Source organism: Columba livia, chromosome 24 (genome assembly GCF_036013475.1).
Source record: "Columba livia isolate bColLiv1 breed racing homer chromosome 24, bColLiv1.pat.W.v2, whole genome shotgun sequence".
NCBI classification, from domain to species: domain Eukaryota; kingdom Metazoa; phylum Chordata; class Aves; order Columbiformes; family Columbidae; genus Columba; species Columba livia.
The window spans coordinates 354,270-378,706 of record NC_088625.1 but is presented as its reverse complement, the minus strand read 5'-3'; the positions used below and the strand labels follow the sequence as shown (position 1 = coordinate 378,706).

General features: G+C 59.9%; 1 protein-coding gene and 1 long non-coding RNA gene across 5 annotated transcripts in view; both read left to right on the top strand.

Moving 5' to 3' along the window:
- Positions 1-24,437, top strand: part of ZBTB16 (zinc finger and BTB domain containing 16) — a 46,378-nt gene that overhangs the window by 8,742 nt on the left and 13,199 nt on the right. For 3 of the 4 annotated variants that reach the window (XM_065040094.1, XM_065040095.1, XM_065040096.1), the window contains exons 3-4: positions 12,877-12,974; positions 19,416-19,502. In XM_065040094.1, coding sequence (XP_064896166.1) covers positions 12,877-12,974; positions 19,416-19,502 — 185 coding nt within the window. The remainder of the gene's footprint in view (positions 1-12,876; positions 12,975-19,415; positions 19,503-24,437) is intronic. The other variant, XM_065040097.1, reaches the window with a different exon arrangement.
- Positions 12,983-16,824, top strand: LOC135576276 (uncharacterized). Its single transcript, XR_010467865.1, has 2 exons — positions 12,983-14,505; positions 15,640-16,824. It is a non-coding gene; the product is annotated as an uncharacterized LOC135576276 (long non-coding RNA).

The window sequence follows — 24,437 nt, the reverse complement described above, 5'->3', positions numbered from 1 at the left end:
GAGCTCAGGTGGGGATGCTCGGAGCATCATCCCGCACATGGGCTGCGTTGCCCGGGAGCCGGTGGTGCGCGGTGTGACCAGCAGAACCCCGGCTTGCCCCCAGCAGGGATAGTTTTCAGGAAGATTTAAACTCAGCTGAAAACCTTCCCATGGGAAAAAGGCAAAAAGGAGTTGTTGCTTTTGCTTCCCAGGTCCCTGTCTGGTGGTCTCAGGAGCCAGGGCGGGATTGGGCAAATGCCATTCTGGCCTTGCCGTGCCATCCCCATCACCGTGGCGCTTTGGGGTGGGGTTCTGGCTTTGCATTCCTGGGGCAGCCCTGCCCACAGGATCTCGGATGCAGAGGCAATTGCCTGTATTGATTTTTGGCTTATCTGACCCTTTTGCTGGAGGCGGCTGTTCCCTCAGCGTCCAACCCGATGTAACTTAGAGCAGCCCAGAAACGCAGATCATCCTTCCTGTTGTTAATTAGGGCTGGCCCATGCATTATTTAGTGGGGTGGGAGCTCTCAGGATGCGTTCCCCTCCCTGTCCCATCGCACCAGTGCTGCGCGGCCACCGCGGCACCGGCAGCTGCCACATCCTCCTCCGGCTGGAGTGGGAAGCAGCTCCCTAATTAGCGCCTTCGTTGCTAAGCAAACGAAGTGGCTGCGCGCTGAGCTTCCCGCTCGCCATCCGCGTGTCGGGGAGAGGTCGCCAAACGCCGCCGCGTGCAGTGCCACAGGTACCGGTGCCCGGAGCCCCTTTGCCGCCCCGCATCGGGCGAGCATCGCGAGCGAGCGGCGCTGGCTTTCCTGTCCTCCCCCACGCCTCGTGTGCCGGTGTTCGGTGCCACCCGCAGATACGGTTGGCGGGGAGATAAGGATCGCGGGGACTGCCTTCCTGCTACGCTGGGAGCAAGCCGCGCTGCTTTCTGTTTGCACGGCCGGGCTGGGTCACCCGGGCGGGACGTGAGCGGCTGCCGCCCCCGGTGCCGCGGCTTCACCAGCGGGGTTTGTGTCCTCGGTGCTCTCCTGGGCCAGCATCTTCAGGCCCCGGTGCCAACCACGCTCCGCGGAAGCCGTGCCAACCGCACGAGTGAGCGGGAGCAGTGACAGCGGTGACACCGCGATGGCCCGCGGGACAGAGAGCGGCCGGGTGCGGCGAGGGCTTCCCAGACCCGGCCCCGCTCCCACACCATGTCCCTGGTCCCCACGATGCCGCGTGTCCCCCCAGGACGTCCGGGTCCCCCCAGTGCTCAGCGTTGCCTCCGTTCTTGCTCCGCTGTGCAGCCTCCCAGCTTTCCCTGCTAGAGCTTTTGTCACTGTTATTAACTAATGAGCTGATTCTTCTGCCGTTTTTAAATAACTGTATTTTTCCTTCAATACAAGAAAGGGAAAATCTCTTTTCTTAATAGCACAGCTCTCAAAAGTCATTGAAGGCATGCATTTGCCATTCTTTCGCACAAATGTGCGGATTACCACACTTCTTATTACCAGGGCTTGAATTGCTGAATCACGGAAGCGGGGTAGTAGGAAATATTTGCATACACGAAGTTGGGGAGAAGGAAAAGAGCTGTTTTTAAAGGCGCTGGGGCTTTTCCCCTCTCGCTGCACAGCCCTGGGGTCGCCAGGGCCCTTGGATTCTTCCGCCGGCTCCCTCCGCGTCCAGGGTCCGTGTCCCGGGGGTTCGTTATCTCGTAGGTGCTTGGAAGGGCTCGGTGTTTGGGCTCGGGAGCAGCGGCTGGGCCGCGCTCAGCGCGGGTTGTTGATCGCAGCCCCCGTGCGTGCAAACTTGTGCCTCTTCGTTGGTCGGTAACGCCCGCGCAGGGTGGCGTGGTGGTTGTGTTCGGTTGCCACCAAACGGACCTGCCAGGAGCGGGGACGGCGCGGAGAACAATTTCACCCACCAAATTATCGTTCTTGCAAGAGCAGATTTGAAATCTATTTAACTTCTCGGTGTCCCGTACCCTTTTAAACGTTCCGAGCGCGTCCTCGCTGATGGGTTACCTTTTCTTTCCCTGCGGGCTATAATTAGTGTCCTTTACACAGAATTGCCTCAGAATTGGATTTGAAGAAGATAAGAATCAAATTACCAGTATTTATCTTGTAAATTCCAAAAGATCTGCGGAGAGGCGCTGTGTGGAGAGAGGGTTTGAAGTGTTGTGCTCTGGAAGAGCAAACCTGTGCCGGGTCTCCCGAGCCTCTCGGTGCCGGGCAGCTCGAGCGCCGGCAGCGGGTGGCGGCGCTTTCGGTGGGCTCTGCTTTGACAGAAATTAAGCATCTGAATTTAAATTAAGGAGACAGAGAGCACAGGCAGCTGGGACTATATTTTCATAGCGTAAACAGTTGCAGAAGAAGATTAATAGCATCTGTGTAAACACTCCATCGCAGCAGCGAGGGGCTTTTTAATAGTTGCAAAATACTGAGCAGGGCTGAGGCGAGGGACGCCGAGCGTCCCCTGAACCCGCACCCCAGCGTCCCCTGAACCCGCACCCCAGTGTCCCCCGAACCTGCACCCCAGTGTCCCCATCCGGCCCCGTATACCCTCCTGCCGCCCCCGGCCCCGCGCTCCCCCCAGGCGCTGAATTACATATTAAAGTGGCCTGGTAACTGAGCGCTGGTTGCTGCGCGATAAGCCCGGGGAAATCGATATGTTTGCCGTGTGCCTGCGTGTCTGTGACACCTGCCTGCGGAGCCGCGCCGGCACCGGCCATTTCAGCTCCGGCGCGGCACCGCTGCCCGGCGCGGGGGAATAACGCCAGCCGTGGTATTTGGAGATATGGAGCATGGGGAGGCTGGTAGGGGAGATCCCAGCCGCCGCCCTGTGAGCAGCTAAGCCCAGCTTAGTTTATAGACCGGGACTAGCCCCGTGGATACCAAGAAAACTCTTCCCCTTGACCTGTGAGCCTGGGTGCCCAAAGGTCCGGGCGCCCAAAGGTTCAGGCGCTCTGCCCGTGCGCGGGTCGGCGCCCATCCGCGACCCCCGGGTTTGGCGCAGGAGCGGACGGTTTTCCCCACATCTCGAGTGGGTGAGTGAGCAGCTGTGATTGACCTTTTGGCCCAGATGTGAAGTTGGGAGGTAAAAGACGGGGCTTGCAAGATTTTTGTGAAACTGGTGACCTCTCCTGAGATTAACTGGGAGATAACAGTAATTATAAACAGATAACGGCGGGCCCAATCGATAGCAAACTTTACCTCCTGCCTAAAACCGAAGGTCGGTGTTTTACGGCAGAGATAACTGCAGGTTTCGCACCATCGCAAGCCGGTAAACCTCCCTGGGCAGGGGCGATCGTGAGCGGAGGGACCCACGGGACGGTTCGGCACGTCACCCGAGCGCGGGGTTTCGCGATGCTGGATCCTGTTGGCAAACCTGGTGCTGCAGCAGCACATCTGGCCAGCGGTTCCCCCAGATGCTCGGTTCGGGAGGAGGGGGCGCAGAGGGGTAGTGCCCAGCGCCAAACCGGCGCTTTCTCTTTGCTTTGCTTTTAATTGCCTGCTTTCACTTTTTATGTATAAAAGATTGTCCATTTAATTAACTTGAGAATGCAATTTCAAAAACGCTAATGCTTTACACATGACGGCACTTAAAATAACGGCAGCGTTCCCGTCCTGCGCTTCCTTCGCCTCCGCGCCGGCCTCCCGCGGGCTCTTCTGGAGAGGAATGATCCGCGGCAGCCCAGGTGCTTGGGCAGGAGTCCGAACGCTTTGCGATCCTGGTTCCCCCGTTGGTGTTCCGGGGCTGGCGGGAGCCCCGGTGCGAAGTCGGCGATTCCATCCGTGTCCTTTCCCCAGACTCGTCCCTTGCCGGTCCCTGGATCTCACCAGTGGTGCCGCGAGCGTCTGCTCAGCACCTTCTCTCCCGAGGGGCTTCTCTCTGGGCCTTCCCTCGCTATCAAAGTGGGGTTTGCAGCCCATTCTGGGGGAAAACCCCGTTTTTTCTGTGTTGCACGTGCCTTTTCCCAGAGCGGAGCAGGGAGACCTGGTGGGAAGTTTGAGGCAAGGCGCTGGGTTTGTTGTTAAAAACCTGCACGCACACCACCCCCCCCTTTTTTTCCCCCTTTTTTTGTAGCTTAGAAACCTCTCTTTGTGGCAGAAGGCTGGGAGGGTTTGAATGCCGCATGCAGGCGTAGGAGGCTGACTGGGACCATACGGCTTTATCATTCATTAATTCCTGCGCTCATTCATCCCCCTATTTAAAGTTCTCTGTAAAGACGGGAGCTACAGATGGTCTTTTGGTGCCCGCTTTAGCCAGCAGAGCTCGGCCCCGACAAAGGGTACAGAGGGAGCAGCAGAGTGTACAAAATATTTCCAACCATTAGAAATCGAGGTCTCATTCACCGGCGGCTCCTGTTTTGAAAGCGAATTTATGCGCGAGCATCATAACCCAGCAAGCGGGGCCTTGCCAAGAGCCGGGCTTAGCCGGGGCCGAGCGTTCGCTGCGGTCCTGCCGGCAGAGCCGCGCCTTGGGAACCGGAGCGGCTGCGTTTCCTTCGCTGGGTCCTCTGCAGTCACAAACCGGCTTCCCGTCCGAGAGAGGGACGTTAAAATTGCTTTTCTGGATGCCAGATTACTCGTTATAGTGTTTCTCTAGGAACTCGTTAGCGTTACGGCGCCACGGGTGCGACACGGTGTCCCTGTCCCTGCGCAGGGCACGAGGCCCCGGAGCGTGGGGATTTGGGGTTGCAGTTGCGCCCCTCGCCAGAGGAGTCGCCGCTGTTGGGATGAACGTGGGACGTTTCTGTAACATAAATCCTCTCCGGGCGCTCATCCCTCCCGCGGGAAAGCTGGGACCCAAAGTTTTCTCGCGGAAAAACCAAATTCCGCGATCTTGCTTTTCCACATGCTGTGCCTAAATATTAGCACCAATTGAGCAAATTGCCTTTTAACTGCCTTTATTTGGTTTCATTAAGGATATAATTTAAAAGCTCCCGGATTTGCATGGACCCCGTTGTGCGCGTTGCGGAGGGGCGATGGTGCCGGTGAGCAGGGCTGGCGTGGGCTCCGGCGCTCAGCACCGCCTGCGCTGCGCTGTGCCGGAACGCCGCGATCTGGAGCGGTCTGGGCTGGCCAGCGCTCGCAGCTTGGCTCTCCCGGGACCTGTTTGTTTATTTCTTCAGCAGAACACGGTGCGGGGCGAGCGAGGCTGCCGGTGCCGGGCGGCGCCCCTCCTGCCAACGCACCAGCGTTCCAACTGATGCAGAAAGCCAAAAAATGAGGGAGAAAGTCGCGGGTCTCGTGCCCACCCCCGGTGAGGGACACCCCGTGCTTCCACTGTCCTTCCCACAATGTATGTTTTCCATAGGGGGGGTTTCACTGTGGGATGGCGCGTGGTGGCTGCAGGCGCAGCCCCGTCTCCCCGCTCCGTCCCACGGACTCTTCCCACGGACTCGTCCCACGGGCTCCCCCCGCCGCTCACGCCTCCCTCCTTAGCAGCAGCAAGTCCTGCCCAGGAACTGCTGATAAAATGAGCGTTTCGTGTCTCCACTGCGGGCCCTGGGCTGGAAAGGGCGGTTTGCAGCCCAGCCGGGCTGAGCGCACTGGTCGTTGCCGGGACGCCTGTCCCCACGTTCCCGCAGGGTCTTTGCCACCGCAGGAGCATCCCGGGGGCTCGCTGGTGTTTCCAGGGGGAGAGAAGTGTGGGGATTCTGGTTATTGATGCCAATGCCATATGCAAACCCGGCCACGCAGGGTCTGGCTCGCTGTCCCCGGGCTATGTCACCTCCAGTCCCTCTTGCTGCCACCTCCCTGCCCCGGGTGCTTTGGGCTCTCCGCAAAGCCCGGCGCGCTTCACGTGCATTAGTTTGCTGCCTTGACAAGGTGCATCATGTTCATCTCCTGGCTTCTGACTGGAAACAGTGAGTTGTTTGTTGGCCACGGGCGGTCCTGGGAAGCAGCAGGGCGGTGGTGCTGGGGGCCAGGAGCGGCTTTCCCGGAACCCGCGGCGTTCCCGGTGTGTCCACGGCACCTCGGCCGGGCTGCACATCCGTCACCGACAGCCACCGTGCCCCATCGCAGCCGCGCTGGCCCCGCTGACAGCTGCCCACCCATCTTCCCGGGGACAGGGGACCCGCTTCCTGCCCGAGCCGGGGGCATCGCTGCCCAGCCCCAAAATAGGGTGCAGAACCCCGTCGTGCACCCAGCGGTCGCGTCCCGGGAGCCCGCAGCCTCGGCCCCCCGGGAGGGCGCGCTGCTGAACTGGGCATCCTTCATTCCTGCCGCAAAAACACCGTGTTTTGGAGCCGCTGATACCAAGAAAGTGTTTTCATCAAAGCACTTTATTCGCCCGCGCGCTGACATCTGGAGAGCGGAGATAGATATTTTCCTTAAGACTGTATTTCCAAGCCGTGAGCTCTTCCCCGGCTGTTAATTAATCCTTTGTAGTTTAGCAGCTGATGAAATCATGACTCTATGAAATTTTAATCCTTGCGCTGTACAGGCACAACCGACATTATCAGAGGACCCCAGGTGTGTGCTTGAAATTAGTTTGTTGAATCTCTTGCATATTTGATTACCTTATGAAACTCCTCGGCATCGGGGCCGCTCTCGGGAAAGGTGCCGTTTGCCAGGAATTTGTGCCCGTTCCCGGCCACGGTTCCATGCAGGAGGTGGAACGGGGATGTGCTGGGGAGGGGACACCAGGGTCACCTGTAGCGGGGTGAGGGTGGGGGCCCGAGGGACCCCAAGGAGCTGCGGGTGCTGCCCAACGCCAAGCTCAGCGCAGGGAGGAGGCTCTGGGCTCGCCCCGTGGGTTCCACCCGGGCTGTGCCGCGTGTCCAGCGCCGTCCCCGTGCTCGAGCCACTGAAAACGGTGGAAATGTAACAAAAATGCCCCTGCCCTAGAACTCCTGTCTCGGAGTCCTCCTTTGACCAGCACCCAGGGCCCGGCTCCCTGTCCCCGCTCCTGGGGCTCGCAGGGCCGGAGTGCAGCCCGCGCCGGTGCCGCGCGGCACACGTGCCGCCACGGAAACCAGCTGATGAACGTATTTTTAAACTTGGAATGTGCGAACCGCTTATTATTTCTGAATTAGGAATCAAAGCATGGGAGCAGTCACGCTGCCGCTGCAGCAGATGTGCTCGGCGCGAAGGTCACTTTGCTTTCTTGTTGAAATTTCCTCCTATTTTCGCGAGCCCCGTGCTCTGTGCCGCCCCCGACACCGTGTCGTGTTTGCTCAGCGGCGGGCGCAGCCGGGGTCACCGCACCCGAGCCAGCGCTCGTCCCTCCGGCCCCGCGTCACTGTCACCAGATGCCCGAAGAATGGGGATGATGATTTTGGACGGCCGAATTAGCGCCGGTTATTCTCAGCTGCGCTGCCGCGCGTTAACCCCTTGGTGCTCGCGCTCCAGCCCGCTGCTCCACGTGTGAGAATTCGGGTGTTTTGCCCTGGTCTCGGGTGTCAGTGGGGGCACAGCGGAGATGTGGGGGTGTCCCCCATTGCAGTAAATTAAAAAATAATCATAGTAAAAATAATGATCTCTATGCTGCCGGTTTGCCGTGCTCGGGAAGGCGGGAGGTTCGGCGAGGTCCTGCCCGTCCATCCGCGTTCGGTGCGGGTGGCGGGCTCTGAACACCCTCGGGAGCGAGCTCCTGGCGCTTTGCGCCGGGTTTGCGCCGGGCGAGCGGCGGAGCAGGACGGCGCGGCTCCTCGGCTCTTTGGAGGGGGAGCGGTGGCGTTGCGCGGAGGGGATGTCACGGCACAGCCTCTGGCTGGAGCCCCTGAATTGGCTCACGATAAACATATCGTACGGGTGAGCGGTTCGAGGGCTCTATCGATAGGCCTCCCCTCCCCCCTTTTTTTAACTTCAGAAACAGGAAACTCTTTATTTCCAGCTCCCGTAAGGTGAATTTCTGTATTTGTTTATTCTAGGAGCCGTTGTGGTTTGAGGGCACTTTGGTTTTGTTGTTTGTTTGTTTTTTCCCCTCTTGATTTATTAAACCGAAAGGAAGGTCTCGGCTCCCTTCCCCCTTCCCCCTGCCCTTAATAGCTCTCCCGGCTATTTTAATCCTCCGGGTTGGGAGATGAGGGCGGCACAGTGATGGTGCCAGTGTCCCCAGCGCCGGGTCCCCAGGCCGGCGTGAGCGTCTCGAGTGTCCTCCCGGCCCCGTGTCCCCGCGTGTTGTAAATCACGCTGTCGGGGGAACTCGCCCAGTCGGTGGATGCGGGATGCCGGTTTGCCGATGCCAGTTTGCCGATGCCGGTTTGCTGATGCCAGTTTGCCGATGCCGTGCTGCCCGCCAACCTTGGCGAGCTGCGAGAACCCGTGGCAAACAAGCCCTGGCACCGCCGCCCATCTTGAGAAAATACAGCAGGGCATGAATTGATTTTTGTATCGATTTACTGGGGCGAGGGAGGAGATCGGGGTTTGGGGTGATTGTTCAGCGTGGTCTCAGCGGGGATGTGATGCTGGTGCCCGGTTTGCCTGCCCGGTGTTCGGTGCCCGGGGATGCGCCGGCCGGCAGCCGCCCTGGATAAATAAAACCCGGAGGCTCCTATAAAACGCTGTTATTGCTGCGGCACAAAGTTGGGGCCGCTGGAGGTTTCTGCTCCCCGGCTCTCGCGTGCGGCAATGAATATTTTATGGGAAAGGAAATACTTAGCGTCTGAATCTTTTTATAGCGCCGGCTGCTCCAGCGGGCACGACCTGCCCCCACCCGCGTGCGCCGCGGCATCCGAAGGGATGAGTAAATACATCCCAAAGGATAAATACATAGATCCCCAGGGGTGCTGCGGGAGGGCGAGGGGCCACACGCCCCAAATACGCTGCGGGATGAGGGTCCCGACCTGTTGCACGGGCACGGATTCACGAGGATGCTGCGGGCTTTGCCGCGGGTTTGCTGCCACAGGTACCGGTGGAGCTGCTGCCCGGCGCTTCCCGCGGCACCGAGGGCTCTGCCGTCCCCGGTAGCCGGTGGCCCCCGCGCTGCGCCCGGGCCGGGGATGACAAAGTGCCCTTTAGTTAATTGCAGAACGGATCGCCTGGAGTTAAAAGTTCTGATTTATACGGCTGTGGCTCTAACTGCTCAATAACACGGGCCCGTAATCTACTTTCATTTCAAACAGAAGGGTGATTTATGGGGCAGCATGCCGCTTTAGCTCAGAAATGAGGTGTTCAACATATGCTCTGTTGACATAAATTTGGAATTTATCGCTCCTGTCAAAACTGCCTGTTGGACAAAGGTGCGCATTAAGGCAATAAATGGCTCGGAATAGTTTTCTGTCAAATTTCCCAACCATTGTATTCACTCTGTTTGAGGGGGAAAAATACACAGTTAAAAGTAATCAAACAGCCCCAAGCCATGTGTCTGGTGCGGCGGGCGGGCAGCGGGTCTGCTCCGCTCCCCGGGGGGCGCCGGGGCGGCCAGAGCCTGCCGCGGCAGGAGCGGACGGTGCGTTTGCAGGTTTTCGAGTGGCAGAGCAGGAGCCGCCTCGCGGTGGCAGGGGGGGCTCGTGGTGTGCTCGCGGTGGCCTTTGGTACCAGTGCAGCACTGGTACCCGTGGCACCGGGATGCTCCATGGAGCCCCCACAGCCCCGGGGGTGCTCTGTTGAGTTCCTGCATCCCCTGAGATGCTCCATGGAGCCCCCATGTCCCCCGGGATGCTCCATGGAGCCCCGATCTCCCACAGGATGCTCCACAGAGCACCCACAGCCCCAGGGACGCTCCATTGACCTCCCGCATCCCCCGGGATGCTCCACTGAGCTCCCGCATCCCCTGAGATGCTCCACGGAGCACCCACAACCCCCAGGATGCTCCACAGAGCACCCATGACCCCCAGGATGCTCCACGGAGCCCCCACATCCCCAGGAGCGGGCAGCAGCGTTTGCCGCCCGTCCTGGGCTCTTCACACACAGCTCCCTGTGGGGGGAAACTCATAATTTTTACACCGCGCGGTCTTGCCGGAGTCGCCGTCCCTTTGAAGTGCTTTTTGCAGGGCTTTTACAGGCCTTTTTAATTACCGGCGGTTTGCGAGGGGCCAGCCGGCGCTGGGGGTGGGGGTGTCACCGCACGGTGGGTCCGGCCCCGGGTGCCCCCACACGAGCATCCTCACCCCCTCATCATCCTCACCGCCTGGCAAACCTGCGCTGCTCCCCATCCCACGAGCGTCTCCTTGGCTGAGGTGCTGGTGGAGGAGAAAAGGAGTGCAGAGAGGGTCATTTCAGCATCAGATTGAAATAGTAAAGTGTGGTTTATCTTTTAGAGCTCAACTTCGGGTGGCGTTGCTGAGAACTGATGTATTTCAATGTCCTCAACTTCTCCCCCCTTTCTAGAGGCACAACTTTAGAAGCACATATTGATCTTTCCCCTCAGATCTTAACAGCCCGAGCAGCCGTAATACCTTGCTTACATCTGCCAGGTTTTTGTGCAGTTTTGCAACATCTCCTTAATCCGGCGAGCAGAAATAGAACATTTCAATCATATTTTGCTACCGGGAAACCGAGCAGATAAAGCGCTTTAAGACCTTGTTGAAAGGGACCGTGCAAGATGGTGAGCGATAAGATCGTCCTATAAGCAGGCGCCGAATGGGAAACTTTTGTTGCCGCTGAAATTTGTCGTAGAGATATTGCAAATAAATTAGTGGCTGAGCAGCGGCGCGTTGAAACGAGAGGAGGCGGCGGGACGGGGACGGCAGCGCCGGGGCGGGCGCAGGCGCCGGTGCCTGCGTTTGGGGTCCGTGCTGGTTGTGCTGTGGTTCCTGTAGGTGATGCAGACAAAGGAAACTTGTCCTTTTGTTTCTGCTGTATTCCTTGAGACTTGCTTTAAATTAAAAAAAAATAAATCCAAGTTTTACTTGGACTAATTAACGAATTGCACTTCATTTCACTGACAAGGCGTTCCGGCCTCGAGAGCGAGCGCCGCGCGTTGGCACGGGGAGCGCCGCGCGTTCCCTAGCAAAGTGCTTTAAACCCAGCGCTGAGTGCAGGAGCGAGAGCAGCCCGAGCCGGGGAAGGGTGGCAGGCATGGCCCCAATTAAAAATGCAAAGCGAGGAGGTTGTCAGCTCTGATGCTGACTCCTTGGCAGCAGAAGCCCGTCAGGAGTCTGCTGGTTTATTTATTTTTGCCAGGCGGATAAACCCTTTGGATCGTAAACCTTCTTGGCCTGAATTCGTGCGTGACTCTTAATCCTCCGCCATGACACAGTGAATTCAGGACAAGACTGATTAATAATTACATTATACAGCAAAGTTGAAACTAACTTCTGCTCTTTTCCTCTCTGCTCCCTTTCTGCTCCACCACGTTTGCTCGCTGCCAAGCGGCGCTGGGTCCCCTCCTGTGGTCCAGCGCTGCCGTTCTGCATCCCTGAGGGTGGGATGTGGGGCGGGATGCGGGATGGGACGCGGGGCTGCTGCTTTGCAAGGGAATGGGTCTCTGCGCCGTGGGGCGAGGGATGTTCCGGCCGGGGCTCCGTGGAGCAACAGCTTCACGCCTGTAGAACTTAGCCCAGGGTCTGGAAATAAAGCTCAGGCGCGGCTCGGTCTCCCCGCCCAGCCGCCGCAGAGCCGAGCGGCCCCTGCAGCCGTCCCAGCCCTCCCGCGGGAGCGGCGCAGGGAGGTGGTTCGGCGTCGAGCCCCGGACAAGACCGTTTCTGTTTTGTCTTTGGCAACAAGGCAATAAAAATACACCCGTGGTGTCGCAGCGCGATGATAAATGGTGGCTGCGATCAGAGGTCGGCACACGGCGATGTGCCGTGTTGCTCCTCAAACACGTACAAATACTTCTGTGTTTACAGCATCCGATTCTGAAACGTCGCACATGCTCCTGCGCGAGCCCTCGGTGCGAGCGGCTCGTGCTCCCCGGGGCACGGCTGGCGGGTAGGGGGTTGTTTGTGGCTTGGGGGGTTATCAGAGCTGCTGTGGAGCACAGACCCACTTGGGAGGGGCTGCCTGGGGGTGGCAGTGACAGCGCCGTGAGCGGGGTGGACGGTGTGTGTCCTACACTTGTGCCCCGGTCTGTGCAAATACCGTCTGTTTGGGGTTATCGTGTTTGGCAGGGAGCTCCACTCTGTGAGGTTCACTTGGTACCCAGAGCCAGAGCATCAGCATCTTGGTGGCAAAGAGAGGGAAATAACGCGGATCTGGCCACTGTGGCCACAGTCACCGTCTGCTGCCCACCATGGCAAAGCAGGGGAGGTGCTGTGAGTGGTACCCGAACCCCGCTCCTGCTCCCCGGGATGCTCATTCCTTGGGGGATGTGGGATGCGGGATGCTCAGCCCTCGGGGGATGCGGGATGCTCAGCCCGCGGGGGATGCGGGATGCTCAGCCCGTGGGGGATGCGGGATGCTCAGCCCTCGGGGGATGCGGGATGCTCAGCCCTCAGGATGCGGGATGCTCAGCCCTCGGGGGATGCGGGATGCTCAGCCCGCGGGGGATGCGGGATGCTCAGCCCTGGCGTGGCGCGGGGCCGGTGACGCGGCTGTGCCGCCGCAGCGGGCGGTTGTGCGCGGCTGCCCAGGCGTAGCTGCGTTGGTGCCGCGTGCTGCCAGGAAATGGTGAACGGCGCGTTTCCTGTTTGCGAGCTGGCGCTTTGGTTCTTTGCTTGTGCTTTGTGTCGCGCTGAATTTGGATGGAAATTGGGATTTGGTTAGAAACACACACAAACATCTTTAATGTATTTTTTTCTGGAGTACAGTGCCCTGTTCCAAAGCGCTTGTGCACGGGGAAGAAGTTTGCCAACACGTACTTTGCATTAGCTCTAGAGTTCAGATTGATTTGGTTTATTAACGTTAGTAATGATACCAAACATCAAACATGAGAGGGTCACCTCGTCAGTCCTGGGGTGCCACACGGAACCAGTGCCGGTTTGGGGGGATGCGCGGGGTGTGGGGACAGCGGGCGGTGTCCCGGCGGGGTTCGGGGGCCCTGTCCCCCCGCGGCAGCACTGACCCCTCTCTGTTCTCCCCAGGAAGCTGCACAGCGGGATGAAGACGTACGGATGTGAGCTGTGCGGGAAGCGGTTCCTGGACAGCTTGCGGCTGCGAATGCACTTACTGGCTCACTCAGGTGGGTTGGGGATGGGGGGGATGGGGGGGATGCTCTCAGTGCCCACCCAGGGGTGCTGCAGCCACCTGGCTCACGCATCTCATCCAGAGGAGACACATGCGGAGCTGCTGTACCTTCCCAGGGCGGCGCGTTGCAAACTTGTTCTCCGGTCCCCGGTAATCTGATATATTTAAATTTTCTGGTTTGGAGTTCATTTTCAGATCCTTAATTGGGGAAATATTTTCTGGGCTGGCAGCTCGGAATAACGGGCTGGGCGTACGTACGGTGCAGCCGCTCGCTGCCCGGCCCCGCTCTCGGCACGAGTGTCACCTCCCGCGCGTCCCTGCCCCGCGGTCCTCGCGCACGGGCGCCCACGGCAGCTTCGTTAGCGAAGCCGCTGCGGAATTAGGCATTCTCTGCCTAATGAATCTAACGAGCAGGTCCGCATGATGCAGGCCCTTTAATTAAATGGATAGGAAGGGCTGGGGCGCCGCGCTGCTGGGCAGCCTGTGCCCGGCCGGGCCGCGGGGCTGGTGGTCCTGGCAGCCCCTCCGCGGCGTGTAACGGGACAGTCGCGGCCGGACCCAACGCGTCCCTGCGCCCTCCGTTGGCACAAACCAGCCGGGACGGCCGGTGCTGCCCAGAGCTCTGTCTGCTTGCAGGTCGCTTTGCCAGGAACTTCATTGTATTTTAGAGATTTTTCTCTTTTTTCCCTCTATTTTTGTATTTCTTCCCCCCCACCCCGCCCCGTTTTGCCTGGCACTGGGGTGCAGGTTCCCCCGGTGCTTGGATACCCGTCCCCAGAAATGCTGTTTGTCCCCCCCAGAAATGCTGTTTGTACCCCCAAGAAATGCTGTTCATCTCCCCGATGCTGTTTGTCCCCCGCAATGCTGTTTGTCCCCCCCAGAAATGCTGTTTGTCCCCCCCGATGCTGTTTGTCCCCTCAGATGCTGTTTGTCCCCCCCAGAAATGCTGTTCGTCCCCCCCGATGCTGTTTGTCCCCCGGTCCTGGCGCGGCTCGTGTTTGTTACGGTCGCTCTGGCTCGCGGCCCGGCCCTGGCGGGTGTCCAGCCGTGCGGGTACAGTATGTACAGTGGTTGCTGCGCCAAGCCCGTCATCGCGCAGATTAATTATTATTTTGTAATTTATTTTCTCGAGCCGGGGGCGGGGAGCTCTGCCCAGTGCTCACAAACAGCCGCCGCGCATTCCAGCGCTGGTATTTATTAAAGCGGAGACCTTTGCACCTCTCCCCTGGCTCCCCCGGCAGGACGCGGGGCTGTTCTCGGCACGGCGGCTCTGGACGGTGTGTTCAGCGGGGAGCAGAGCGCCGGGCTGGGACGGTGCCCCGGCGCCCCGTCCTGCGGCTGCCCCCGATGCCAGAGGCAGCGCTCGCAGGGTCAGCGGAGGTTGGCATCACAACCACCCCCATCCGCACGGCTTTGGGAGGGAGCTGGTGCTAAAGGAGCTTTTACACTAAGGAACAAACTGGGGCCCAGTCCTAGGGGGTTGCGATGTCCCCTCAGCCGTGTCCCCTCGGCCTCGAAGCCACAAGGTGAGCACGCAGCTGCGTGTTTACGCTGCGATGTAAAGCGTAAATGCCATAAAGCCTTTAATGCCACATAAAGCCGTTCCCTACGTGCCGCCCCGCAGACGCGCTCCCAGAACCCCGTGAGGACGGTACGAGGAGCTGCCCCGTCCCAGAAAGAGGAATCGCTGGGGGCAGCAAGGGGGGCGCAGCCCCTCGGTGGGTGGTTAAGAAGGGCCGTGGATGTGACCGGGTACACCAGTCCCAGTGCCACCCTACGCGGGCATCTTTGCCGGGGCCGGTTTTGGTGGCCACGCTTGCTTGTGACCCGGTGGTTGCCAAACTGCCTGTTTGGAAGGACGAGGGGCTGGTCGGTGCTGGGGTGGATCGTGCTGGGGGGCTGGGGCGCAGGTGGGGCGGCGCGGGGGCGCGCGGACCCCGCGGTCCCTGCGTCCCGGCCCCCCCGGCCGGCTGGCCGGCGTCCCGCGCCCGGTGCCGGGTGATGTCAGCGCCTGCCGGCAGGTCTGGATGTTCTGCCAGCGTTCCCGCGTTTATGATCATCCGCAGATGTGCATCCAAGAACACACTGTACCCACAGCAGAAATTAATGCAGGCTTGAGTGCCGGCCAAGCCGCGCACACGGGGGAGAGGAAGAAAGAAAACAAAAACTGTTTAATGCTGTTTATAAATTATACACTGGCTGATGAAAAATACATTTCTCTCGCCCCCCCCATCCTCTCTGCCTCGAGAGCCCGGAGCAGAGGAACATGGTTTGCCTGTGAGCTCCTGTTTTGGCCGGGTGCCCGGCCGGCTGCTGGGGCAGAGCCAGCCGCTCCCCCTCCCTCACCTGGTGAAACGTGTTTATCGTTCCCCGGCCGCCCCTCGGTTCTGGGGGTGCCGGACCCCCCGCGCCGCAGCGCTCCCCGGGGCACCGAGGTGCAGCGCTGTGGGTGCTCCCCCCGAAACGCGTGTCCCCCCGCCCGCGCTGCTGGGGAAACTTCCCAAACTTCCCCCGAGGTGCTGCCGCTGGGACCCCCACCCCGGGCGGGGGAAGGGGGCCGCAGCGCCATCCCCGCCGCCCCTCCCCGCGCGCTCGCCAGCCATTTGCACGGCTTTTGTGGGTTTTTTTAATGCCGCTAATGTTTATCATTTGCCCAACAGGCCTGACAGATTTTGTTTCCTGTCGCGCGGCGGCTGCGAGCCCCCCCGGTTGCCAAGGAGCCGCCTCCCGCACCGTCACGGCCTGATTTGGTATTCCGCGCGGCGCCCGCCGCATCTCTGTATGCAAGACAAAGTGTTTTGATGGAGGACGATTGCGGGAGTGTCTGGAGGCTGCTCGGAGTTTTATGGGCTGTGCAGAGCGCGGGGCTGCGCTGGCGCTGCCGAGGAGCAGCGGGGGCCGGGGGGCATCAGAACCTGCCCTTTCCTGCTCCCCAGCTAAAAATCTGCGTCGTTTTATGTTTTGTCAATGCAAAAATGCCCCCCGGCCCCGCTCCGTCCCCCGGTCCTGCCCCAAACCGCCGCGGGCGCCCGGGAGCTGCAGCCGGAGCACCTGCCCCGATGCCGAGACGGTGCTCGTGGGCTCGGCCGCGTCACCCCAACCCGCCCGGTCCCCCGTCCCCTCTCCCGGCGGGAGGAGGCCCCGTGGTCCCCCCTCAGCCGTTTTATCTTGTGCTGGGTTGTGGCCTTTCGGTGGCACTTCGGGAGGCGAGGGGGCGAAGGCGTTTGCCTCGCTCGCCCCGAGCTCTGCGGCTCCGGCGTTTCGGCCTTTCTTGGTCTCTGTGATGTGTTTTCAGCACAGAGATTTTCACGACTGTCTCTTCCGCTCGGGTGAAGCAGCGGAGAAGGGAAATAGCGATAATAATAATAACGGCAATAATAAAAATCAAAAAGCAGCTTGATGTGGGCAAAAAGAAGAAAACAAGAGAATGGGGTAGAGAACAGGCTAAATTTAAAATTGTAATTGGCTGACTTCCACAGGCTTGCGGGTGTTTTAATGACTCATAATAACTTCATTTAAAACCAGCTGAGCAGAAAATAGATTGGAGAGGAGCCTCGGGCCATTATGGATTTGTGTTTTTGACAAGCGCTGTTTTCGGCAGCCGGGCGGGCGCTGGCGGCCGGCGGCTCCGCTCCGCGCCGCGGCTCTGCCGCGGAGCTGCTGCGCAACCGGCGTGGCTCTTCTTCTTCCGATTAAAAATAGCTGCCCGAGGTATTATTTTAGCATCAGTGTGGTTTGGTGCTTTTTTCTTTGCACTTTTGATGTGGTAAATGGAACATAAATAAAATTGTTTTTGAAATTACTGAATTAATTAGGTAGTAAAGCGACGACAGTGCATAAATTTACTTGGCAATTTTTTTTTTTAATCCATATTTCCACCCCCCCTCCCGCCACCTTCTCACCAACTACCGCCTGTTAGGGATATATAATCCCAAATTTTCGTTAATCCCCTGTGCTGGGGAATAGATGTTGCCAGGTACTGGTGGGGCCATTGTGCCAAAATTGGGGTGTTGGTGCCGCCAGCCCGACCGGCCGCGGGAAATCACCCATTTCCCATCTTCCTCCTCCTTCCTGGGCTACCGTTGGTGCCTTCGGAGCCCCCTCCCCGCAGCCCCTCGCCCCCGTGACAGTCACCGTGAGCCGGTCTGTGGGACGATGGTGGGTGGGAAATGGTGACACTGGTGGGGAGGGGGACGCAGGCCGGCGCAGGACGGGTCAGGACGTTTTACTGCTTCCCACCGTGCCAAGTGCTGAAACTGGAGAGGCTTCTCGTCCCCAATAAAGTAATTAAAGTGAATGGGTGCTGGGAGGTACCGTTGGGGTGAGGGCAGCTAAAACTCATCCAGCTCTGTGTTGAGACCCGCCCAGCTGAGCCCGGCTTTGGGGAGGGAGCCGGCAGCCCTGCCTGTGCCCAGAGAGCTGAGCTTATGGGGATGGTACCAGGGACAGTACCAGGGATGCTCATGGGGATGGTACCAGGGATGCTCATGGGGATGGTACCAGGGACAGTACCAGGGATGCTCGCGGGGATGGTACCAGGGACAGTACCAGGGATGCTCGCCATCACCCTTTGGGGCATCCCGTTGCCAAGAGCTGCTTTAAACCCCGCAGTGTGGGGCTGAGCCCTTGCTTTTGGGAATTGAATAAGCCGAGCCCCTCGTTCCGGCGCTGCGCCGGGGCAGCGCTGACCTTGCGGCGGGGGGGCCAGGGGGGCCGTGACTATGCAGAAAGCACCGGATGGAAAAAACGTTGGCTCCTCATCTGCTCGCTCGCAGGGACCTTTCCGAGGCAGGAGCTATAAATTTGCTCGCGCGGATATAAATGTGCGGCGGGGGAGCCGGTGCCAGCCGCGAGGCTCGCGCCGAAGCGCAGCCGCCCCTTGGCAGCACGCGGAGTCCCGGCCGTCGGGGCGATGGTCCCGAGGTGTCTGTGTACTGCGGGCAACGCAAAGCTTTCGCTAAAAATACCCTCCCCAAGCTCGGGCGTGTGTTCGGAGAGGCCGATCGTGTCCGGGGGTGTCGGTTAAAGCACGGAGAGAGAGCGAGAGGGAGCCGAGAGCCCCGTCGCGGGCTGCGGATGCGCCGCTTTCCAGCGTGCCCTGCTCCCTTTAATAACAAACACCGAGCTGCGCTGGTTTTTCTGAGCCCTGTTATAATAAGCTCAGATCTTGGATGACATTTTTCCCGGTGACTCACATAGTAAAATTAACCTTGAACTATTTACATGTGCGATCGCCGCCCTCCCCCGCTCCGCGTGCACGTTGCAGGAGCCCTGGCGCTGGACCAGGGTTTGTTTTGCTGATGAGAGAAAAAAAACAGAACAAAATTCCCCTGCCTGGAGTGCACACACAGCTACTCGAGGAAAGAACACCGAGTCCTGGCCTTTGGAAGCTGGCAGGCGGCGTGCTGTTCCCGCGCTGATAAGAGGTACTGTAAATAAAACTGTACGGCAGCGCCTGCTGTAAAATGCCCCGCGTCTGTACTCATTGTTCTGACAGCTCCGGCTTTTTTTGGGGCCGTGTTTTGGTACACACTGTGCTTCCTTATGTAAGCGCCGGCTCCTCCCGCCCAGCACCCTGTTTATTTTCCCCTCGCCAGGAATTTTCAGCCCCGGCGGCCGCTCGGCCGCCCCCCCCAGCCCCTTTCCCTCCCCGGCGAGCGGCCGCGTGGCCGCACACCCGCTCGTTTCGAATGCAAACTTGACATCACGGCGAGGGCGGCGGAGAACAACATATGCACAGTAAACAGGCAGACTGTCGTATTGATTAACAGATGAGACCTCTATTATCGATCAGCGCTTGGCGAGAAAATTTATCACTTTTAATTTCGCCGCTGCCAAATATTTCTGCCTGCGAGCCAGCCGTTACCCAGACAATTTAAAGGCGAAGGAATCCTCTTTTTAATGCATCCCCGTCACCTTTTGGGTGAAGCCCTCTCCGCGTCCCCTGGTGCTGAGGACAGGGTGCTCGGGGGGGGATGCCGCCTGCACCCCGGCCGCGGGCGGCTTGGGATGCGCGTGTATCGCTGATGTCCTGTTATCTGGCAGGTTCTTATCTGCTGCTGTGTTCTCCTCACCCGGTACACGCTGATAGTGGTTTTCTGAGAACTCCCCCATCCCGCCCCTCGACGCGAGCTCCTCGCTCGGCCGCCGCGTTCCGGCCCACGTGCGTCCTCGGGTGCCGGTGGTGGGAAGGAAGGGGCAGGAAACCAATGCCGGTCAGCCCGGTTACAGCACTAATTAAACGCATTGATGTTTAATGATGAAAACAACAATTAATTTATTCCGTCGAGAAGCCCTTTGCCGCGCGCTGTGCTGGGACGGGTGCGGTGAAGCCAGGCGCTGGGTCCGTGGCGGGGCCATTCGGCGCGCAGCCCCATCGCGGCGCCGGGGCGGTTTGGGTGTCCCTGCACTAACCCTGTCCCGTTTCTCTCCCCAGCGGGCGCCAAGGCCCTGGTCTGCGATCAGTGCGGCGCCCAGTTCTCCAAGGAGGACGCCCTGGAGACGCACAGGCAGACGCACACTGGTACGTGGCCCTTTCTGTCCCTGGCTTAGGCGCAGGTTTAACACTTAGGCTGCCTTTGTAACCTTTTGCCCGATGGAGAGATGAACGCTTTGCAGTTCCAGCCTCTGGCGGCACAGGTCCCGTTCTGGCCTTTGGGTCGGTTCAGGTAAGTCGGCTGCGTTTTCTGCTGAACTCTTTGCTGGAGATGGTTTTGTACTCGGGGTGAAGTTTGCGTGCGGTGTTTGCTGCTGGCTTACTCCGCTCTGGTTTCGCTGAGCTGACGTTGGTGGAAGGAGCATCTTGGGTCCCCTTTGGTTTCTCAAGCACTATGCACCAAAATTCGACCAGCGCATTGGCACTTGGCCACCATTTCGGGTTGAAGAGCAGCTTCCCCAGGGTACCATTTTTCAAAGCATTTTTGGGGGTCGCTACATTGTGCCCGAGCTCGGGGGCTCCGTCGTGCTGCCACACAGTGCGTGCGGTGCCGGCGTCTGCTGGATGGCGCGCGGTGCAGCCGCTCGTAGGGAAGGATGCTCAGGGGTCCAGGACCAAGGACGGGGCTTTGGGGAGAGCTGGACCCTCCTGTGCACAAAAACCCCCCTTCCCTGTGCTCGTGTGGGTTTAACAACTCAGCCAGAGTGGTTGCTGTGGCTGAGCCTTCCCTGGCTCTGCAGCTCAGGCTGTTAATCCCATGTCTTGGCGCCTGAGCTGTGCAGGAGGGACCAGCCCCAGCTCCTCTTCCCCTCAAACACGGGTACGAGGCACCGGTTCGAGTGCACCGTTGCATTTATTGCTCAGCATTAACGTATGCGTGTGGGAAATGGTGGCGCAGCAAACGCTCAGTGATCTGTTCCCTCTGCGAGCAAAACACCGGCCCTTTCCAAGCGGCTCTCGGCACTTGGCTTCTGCTCCTCCGCTCCCAGCCCTCAGCGCGGGCAGCACAAGGGGCTCTTTATGCCTCTCGCAAGAGCCACCTTGCTGGGCAGGGTTTGCCACAGGCACAGGGGAGCCGGGCTGGGCAGGTGGAGCCTCTGAAGTCCCAAAACCCAGGCTGGAGTGGGGCCAAGCGCCCGCTCCTCCCCGCGCTGTACTGGGAGCACTGTCGCCCAGCACAAGCTCGTCTTTCAGCACTGAAAACCCCGGTAAATGCCACAAACAGGCCGTGTGTGCCCGGGCGCTGGGCCGGCGCGGGGCTGGCCGTGCCACAGCGGGTTTGTGGAGTGGTGGCGGCGCAAAGTGCTGTGTCACCGGCGGGAATAGCTCCGGCGTCGCCGTCACCCGAGCCGGGAGCTGGCCCAGCACCAGCTCATAAATCCCGAAGTAATTGCCCTCCTTCTGCAGCGCTGCACGGTCGGGCTGCGCAGATCGGGGGTTAAAACGGCGTGTGCTGGAGGTGGAGGAAGAGGCTCCCGGGGCTGAGTCCGATCGGCATCCCAGGGCGGGTGGGACCCCAGGCCCCGCGGTGCCCCCGACCCTGGGGTGACATGGGGAGCGGGCACTGTCGAGCAGCTGTTTCCCAGCGCCCGCGCCCCAAAACATCGCGCAGACACCGAGCAGGGCAGCTCGGTGAGTTTTGCTGCCGACCTTGAGGCTCCTGCGTGGATTAAAGCCCCTTCAGTTGCTGGAACCGGGGGCTGGGCTGTGCCAGAGCTCAAAGGGCGACAGGAACGTGGTGACCCAACCCGAGCAGGTTTGTCATCGCCCCTGGGGCGGTAAACATGGGTGACACAGCAGAGAGGGGCGGCCAAAATAAATTGCTTCCTCTCGGGGGGGGGGGCAGAGCCCAGTCCTGGCACAGGGAGCATCCCCCACACTGCCAGTGCTATAATTAACCCCTTCCCAAATAACGGCATCTCCCAGAAAGGATTTGTTGTGGGGCGTCCTCCCTTTGCCCTCGGCGGCAGGTCAGCCGGTAGAAGATCTTCCAGCCTTCCAGACAGATAAACAGCCTTTTTTGGCAGGTAGATTCCTTCGAGGACGGCATCAAGAGCTGAGCGGGGTGTCCGTGGTGCAGGCTGACCACATGTCCCCGCTTTGCTCAAAAACAGGGGCTTTAGGGGAGGACCCTTTATCTCACTCATTTTTTCCGGTGCCCTCTCTGCTCCTCCAAACGACCCCGCGCAGCCCGGCGCTGCACCAGAGCTGCCCGTGTCCCGCGGCCGAGCGCCCGCGCCGTGCTGCGAGGGAAAAACTAGTACTAAATAAAGACAAGGTGGTTCCTGGGTGCAAGCGCGGAGCTGCGTCCAGCCCGGTGCTGGGGACCGAGCCGCCCTCTCGGGTCCCCGCTGGCCCCGCCACAGGAAAAGCAGCAGCTGTCCTGGCTCATCGTGCAGCAGCACGAGCTCGCTGCCACGCCGGGGCAGAGCCCGGGAATTCCTTACCCTCCTCCCAAAATGTAGAGGAAAACCAAAATGCACCAAGCAGAACAGCCTGCGTACCGCAGCGAGCACCAGGGGCCGGGCCGCTGCCGGTGGTGCTAACAGGGCACGGGCTTGCCGCCAAACTTATTAATATCAGAGGTGACCCGGCTCGAGTTCCCTCCCGGCTGCCAGGGCAATTAACGGCTCAGCTCGGGCTCGCTGCTGCCACGGTCACACGTGGTGCGCGCCGACATGGTGTTCACTTCAGCGGGTCATCCACTTCTCGATTTGTGGGGTCGGTGTGACCCCTCCTGCTCCGCGAGGATGCGCGGGAGCCTTCACCCTCCCCGCCCGCATCCCCGCCCGCATCCCTGCCCGCATCCCTGCCCGCATCCCCGCATCCCTGCTCGCCTCCCTCACATCCCCGCCCGCTTCCCCACATCCCTGCCCGCATCCCTCGCATCCCCGCCCGCATCCCCACCCGCATCCCCGCCCGCATCCCCGCCCGCATCCCCGCCCGCATCCCCACCCGCGTCCCTGCCCGCATCCCCACCCGCGTCCCTGCCCACATCCCCACCCGCATCCCCGCCCGCATCCCCGCCCGCATCCCCACCCGCATCCCCGCCCACATCCCCACCCGCATCCCCACCCGCATCCCCACCCGCATCCCCACCCGCGTCCCCGCCCGCATCCCCGCCCGCATCCCCGCCCGCATCCCCACCCGCGTCCCCGCCCGCATCCCTCGCGTCCCCTGCTGCTGGTGACAGCACCGGGGTGCAGAAAGGAGTCAATAGAAGCAACGTGTAACAGAAAATTGAAAAGCTGTAAATCTTCCTTCTCCCTTTTTTTCCTTTTCTTTCTTTTGCTGGGATGTTGGTAGCGTTTTGATTTAATAGTTGGCCAAACACAAGGGTCTATTTTATTCAGAGTTTACAGGCCTCAGGGCTGTTATTCCTCCAAATTTAATAGCATTGAAATTGCAGGGTTGGCGATAATTTGCCTATCACTTTCTGCTCTCCCATTGATGTTTATTGTCAGCGGGATGGAATCTCAATCCGATTCACTTAGATAACATGTCTGTTAAACATTTAGATAATTGTGCCATCATTAACTTGTCACATTATTTTAGAGATTCAAAACAGCCGTGCGGCATAAGCGGAGGCACAAAGGGAGAGAACGGGGTGCAGGGCCCAGCGGGGAGGGGCTGGTACCGGGGACGTCCCCGCGCGGGGTCCCAGGGACGTGTCACCCTGCACCCGCTCAGCCGCCCTCTGGCTTTGTGGGCCTCTCACCACGTTTCGTTATATATTTATCGTCTTCCTTTTGCTTTGCTTTCTCTGCCGCAAAACAGTGTTTGCCTAAAAGCCACAAGTGACACCGCGGACACGCGTTGCACTGGTTGTTTGTCTTGGTGTTGGAAATTAAGGATTTCCAGCAAGTGAGATGTATAGGGCGAGTTTGGTGATGGGGGCCGTGAATTATGTTGCAGCAAGAATTCAGTTTGCAGAACGCTCCGCGTGGCGCTGCGAGCCGCGGCCGTGCCGGCTCTCGGCCGGGGTGCTCAGTGGTGGCATTGCCGTGAACCGCCAGCCCCGGCGTCCCCGGGCGGTTCTCAACCCTGCACCGGAACCGAACCAACGTCCTCCCGGGCCGCCCGAGACTTTCTGTGGCCGTTTCATGGGACTCCAGAGGGGTTTCCCAGAGCGGCTCGATGGGGCGTCGGGGGGAAATGCGGCCGGATCGCGGTTTTCTTCATAGCTGGAGATAATGCGCTGCAGTGTTAAGTGCGCTTAGAGGTAATTATCCCTCCCGCGCTCGCTGTGTTCTGCGGCCCCGGCTGGCGGAGGGAGCGCAGGCAATGCCCTGCGGTGATGCCCGGGTGATGCCGTACGGCAATGGTGATGCCCGGACGATGCTGTGCGGTGATGCCCGGGTGATGCCATACGGCAATGGTGATGCCCGGACGATGCCGTGCGGTGATGCCCAGGTGATGCCGTGCAGGTTTGCTGTTGATGTGAGCCTGGCTTTTGGATGCTCAGATATGGAAAAGCAGCGGGTGTGGGGCTGAGCCGGGCTTTGGTTCAGGGACCAGGACCGTGGTTCCTGTAGAGGATGTGACTGGAAATGTGAAATGGCGATGGTGAAGATGCTCGGGTGGCTGCTGTGACATTTTTGGGTAGAGGCATGTGGAGCCAAACGTGCCGTGCGTGGGTGCGGCATCTTTTGTGCAGCGTCACCTGTACATTTGTTTATCAGAACCTTGGAAAAAATCCCCTGTGCTTAATGTTGGCAGCTCGGCAGGGAGCGGGACTCGCTCGCTTCAGCCCCCGGCTGGCAGAATGAAAGGAAAAGGATGAGCCGCAGAAGGGCGAAACCACAACCCGAGTGCACCCACATGCAAAGACTGAGGATTTTCAGTACCCTCGCGGCCGAGTTTCTTTGCAAAGAGGACGGAGAAGGGTGCGAGCGGAGGGAAGGGCGCGCACGTGCGGGATCTCGGGGCGGCGGGTCTGGGGGCGCAGCACAGAGCCCCTTTGTCTGACCGTAATGTCCTGTGACAGCGCTTGAAACCCGAGTCCCGGCGCATTCCTGGGGC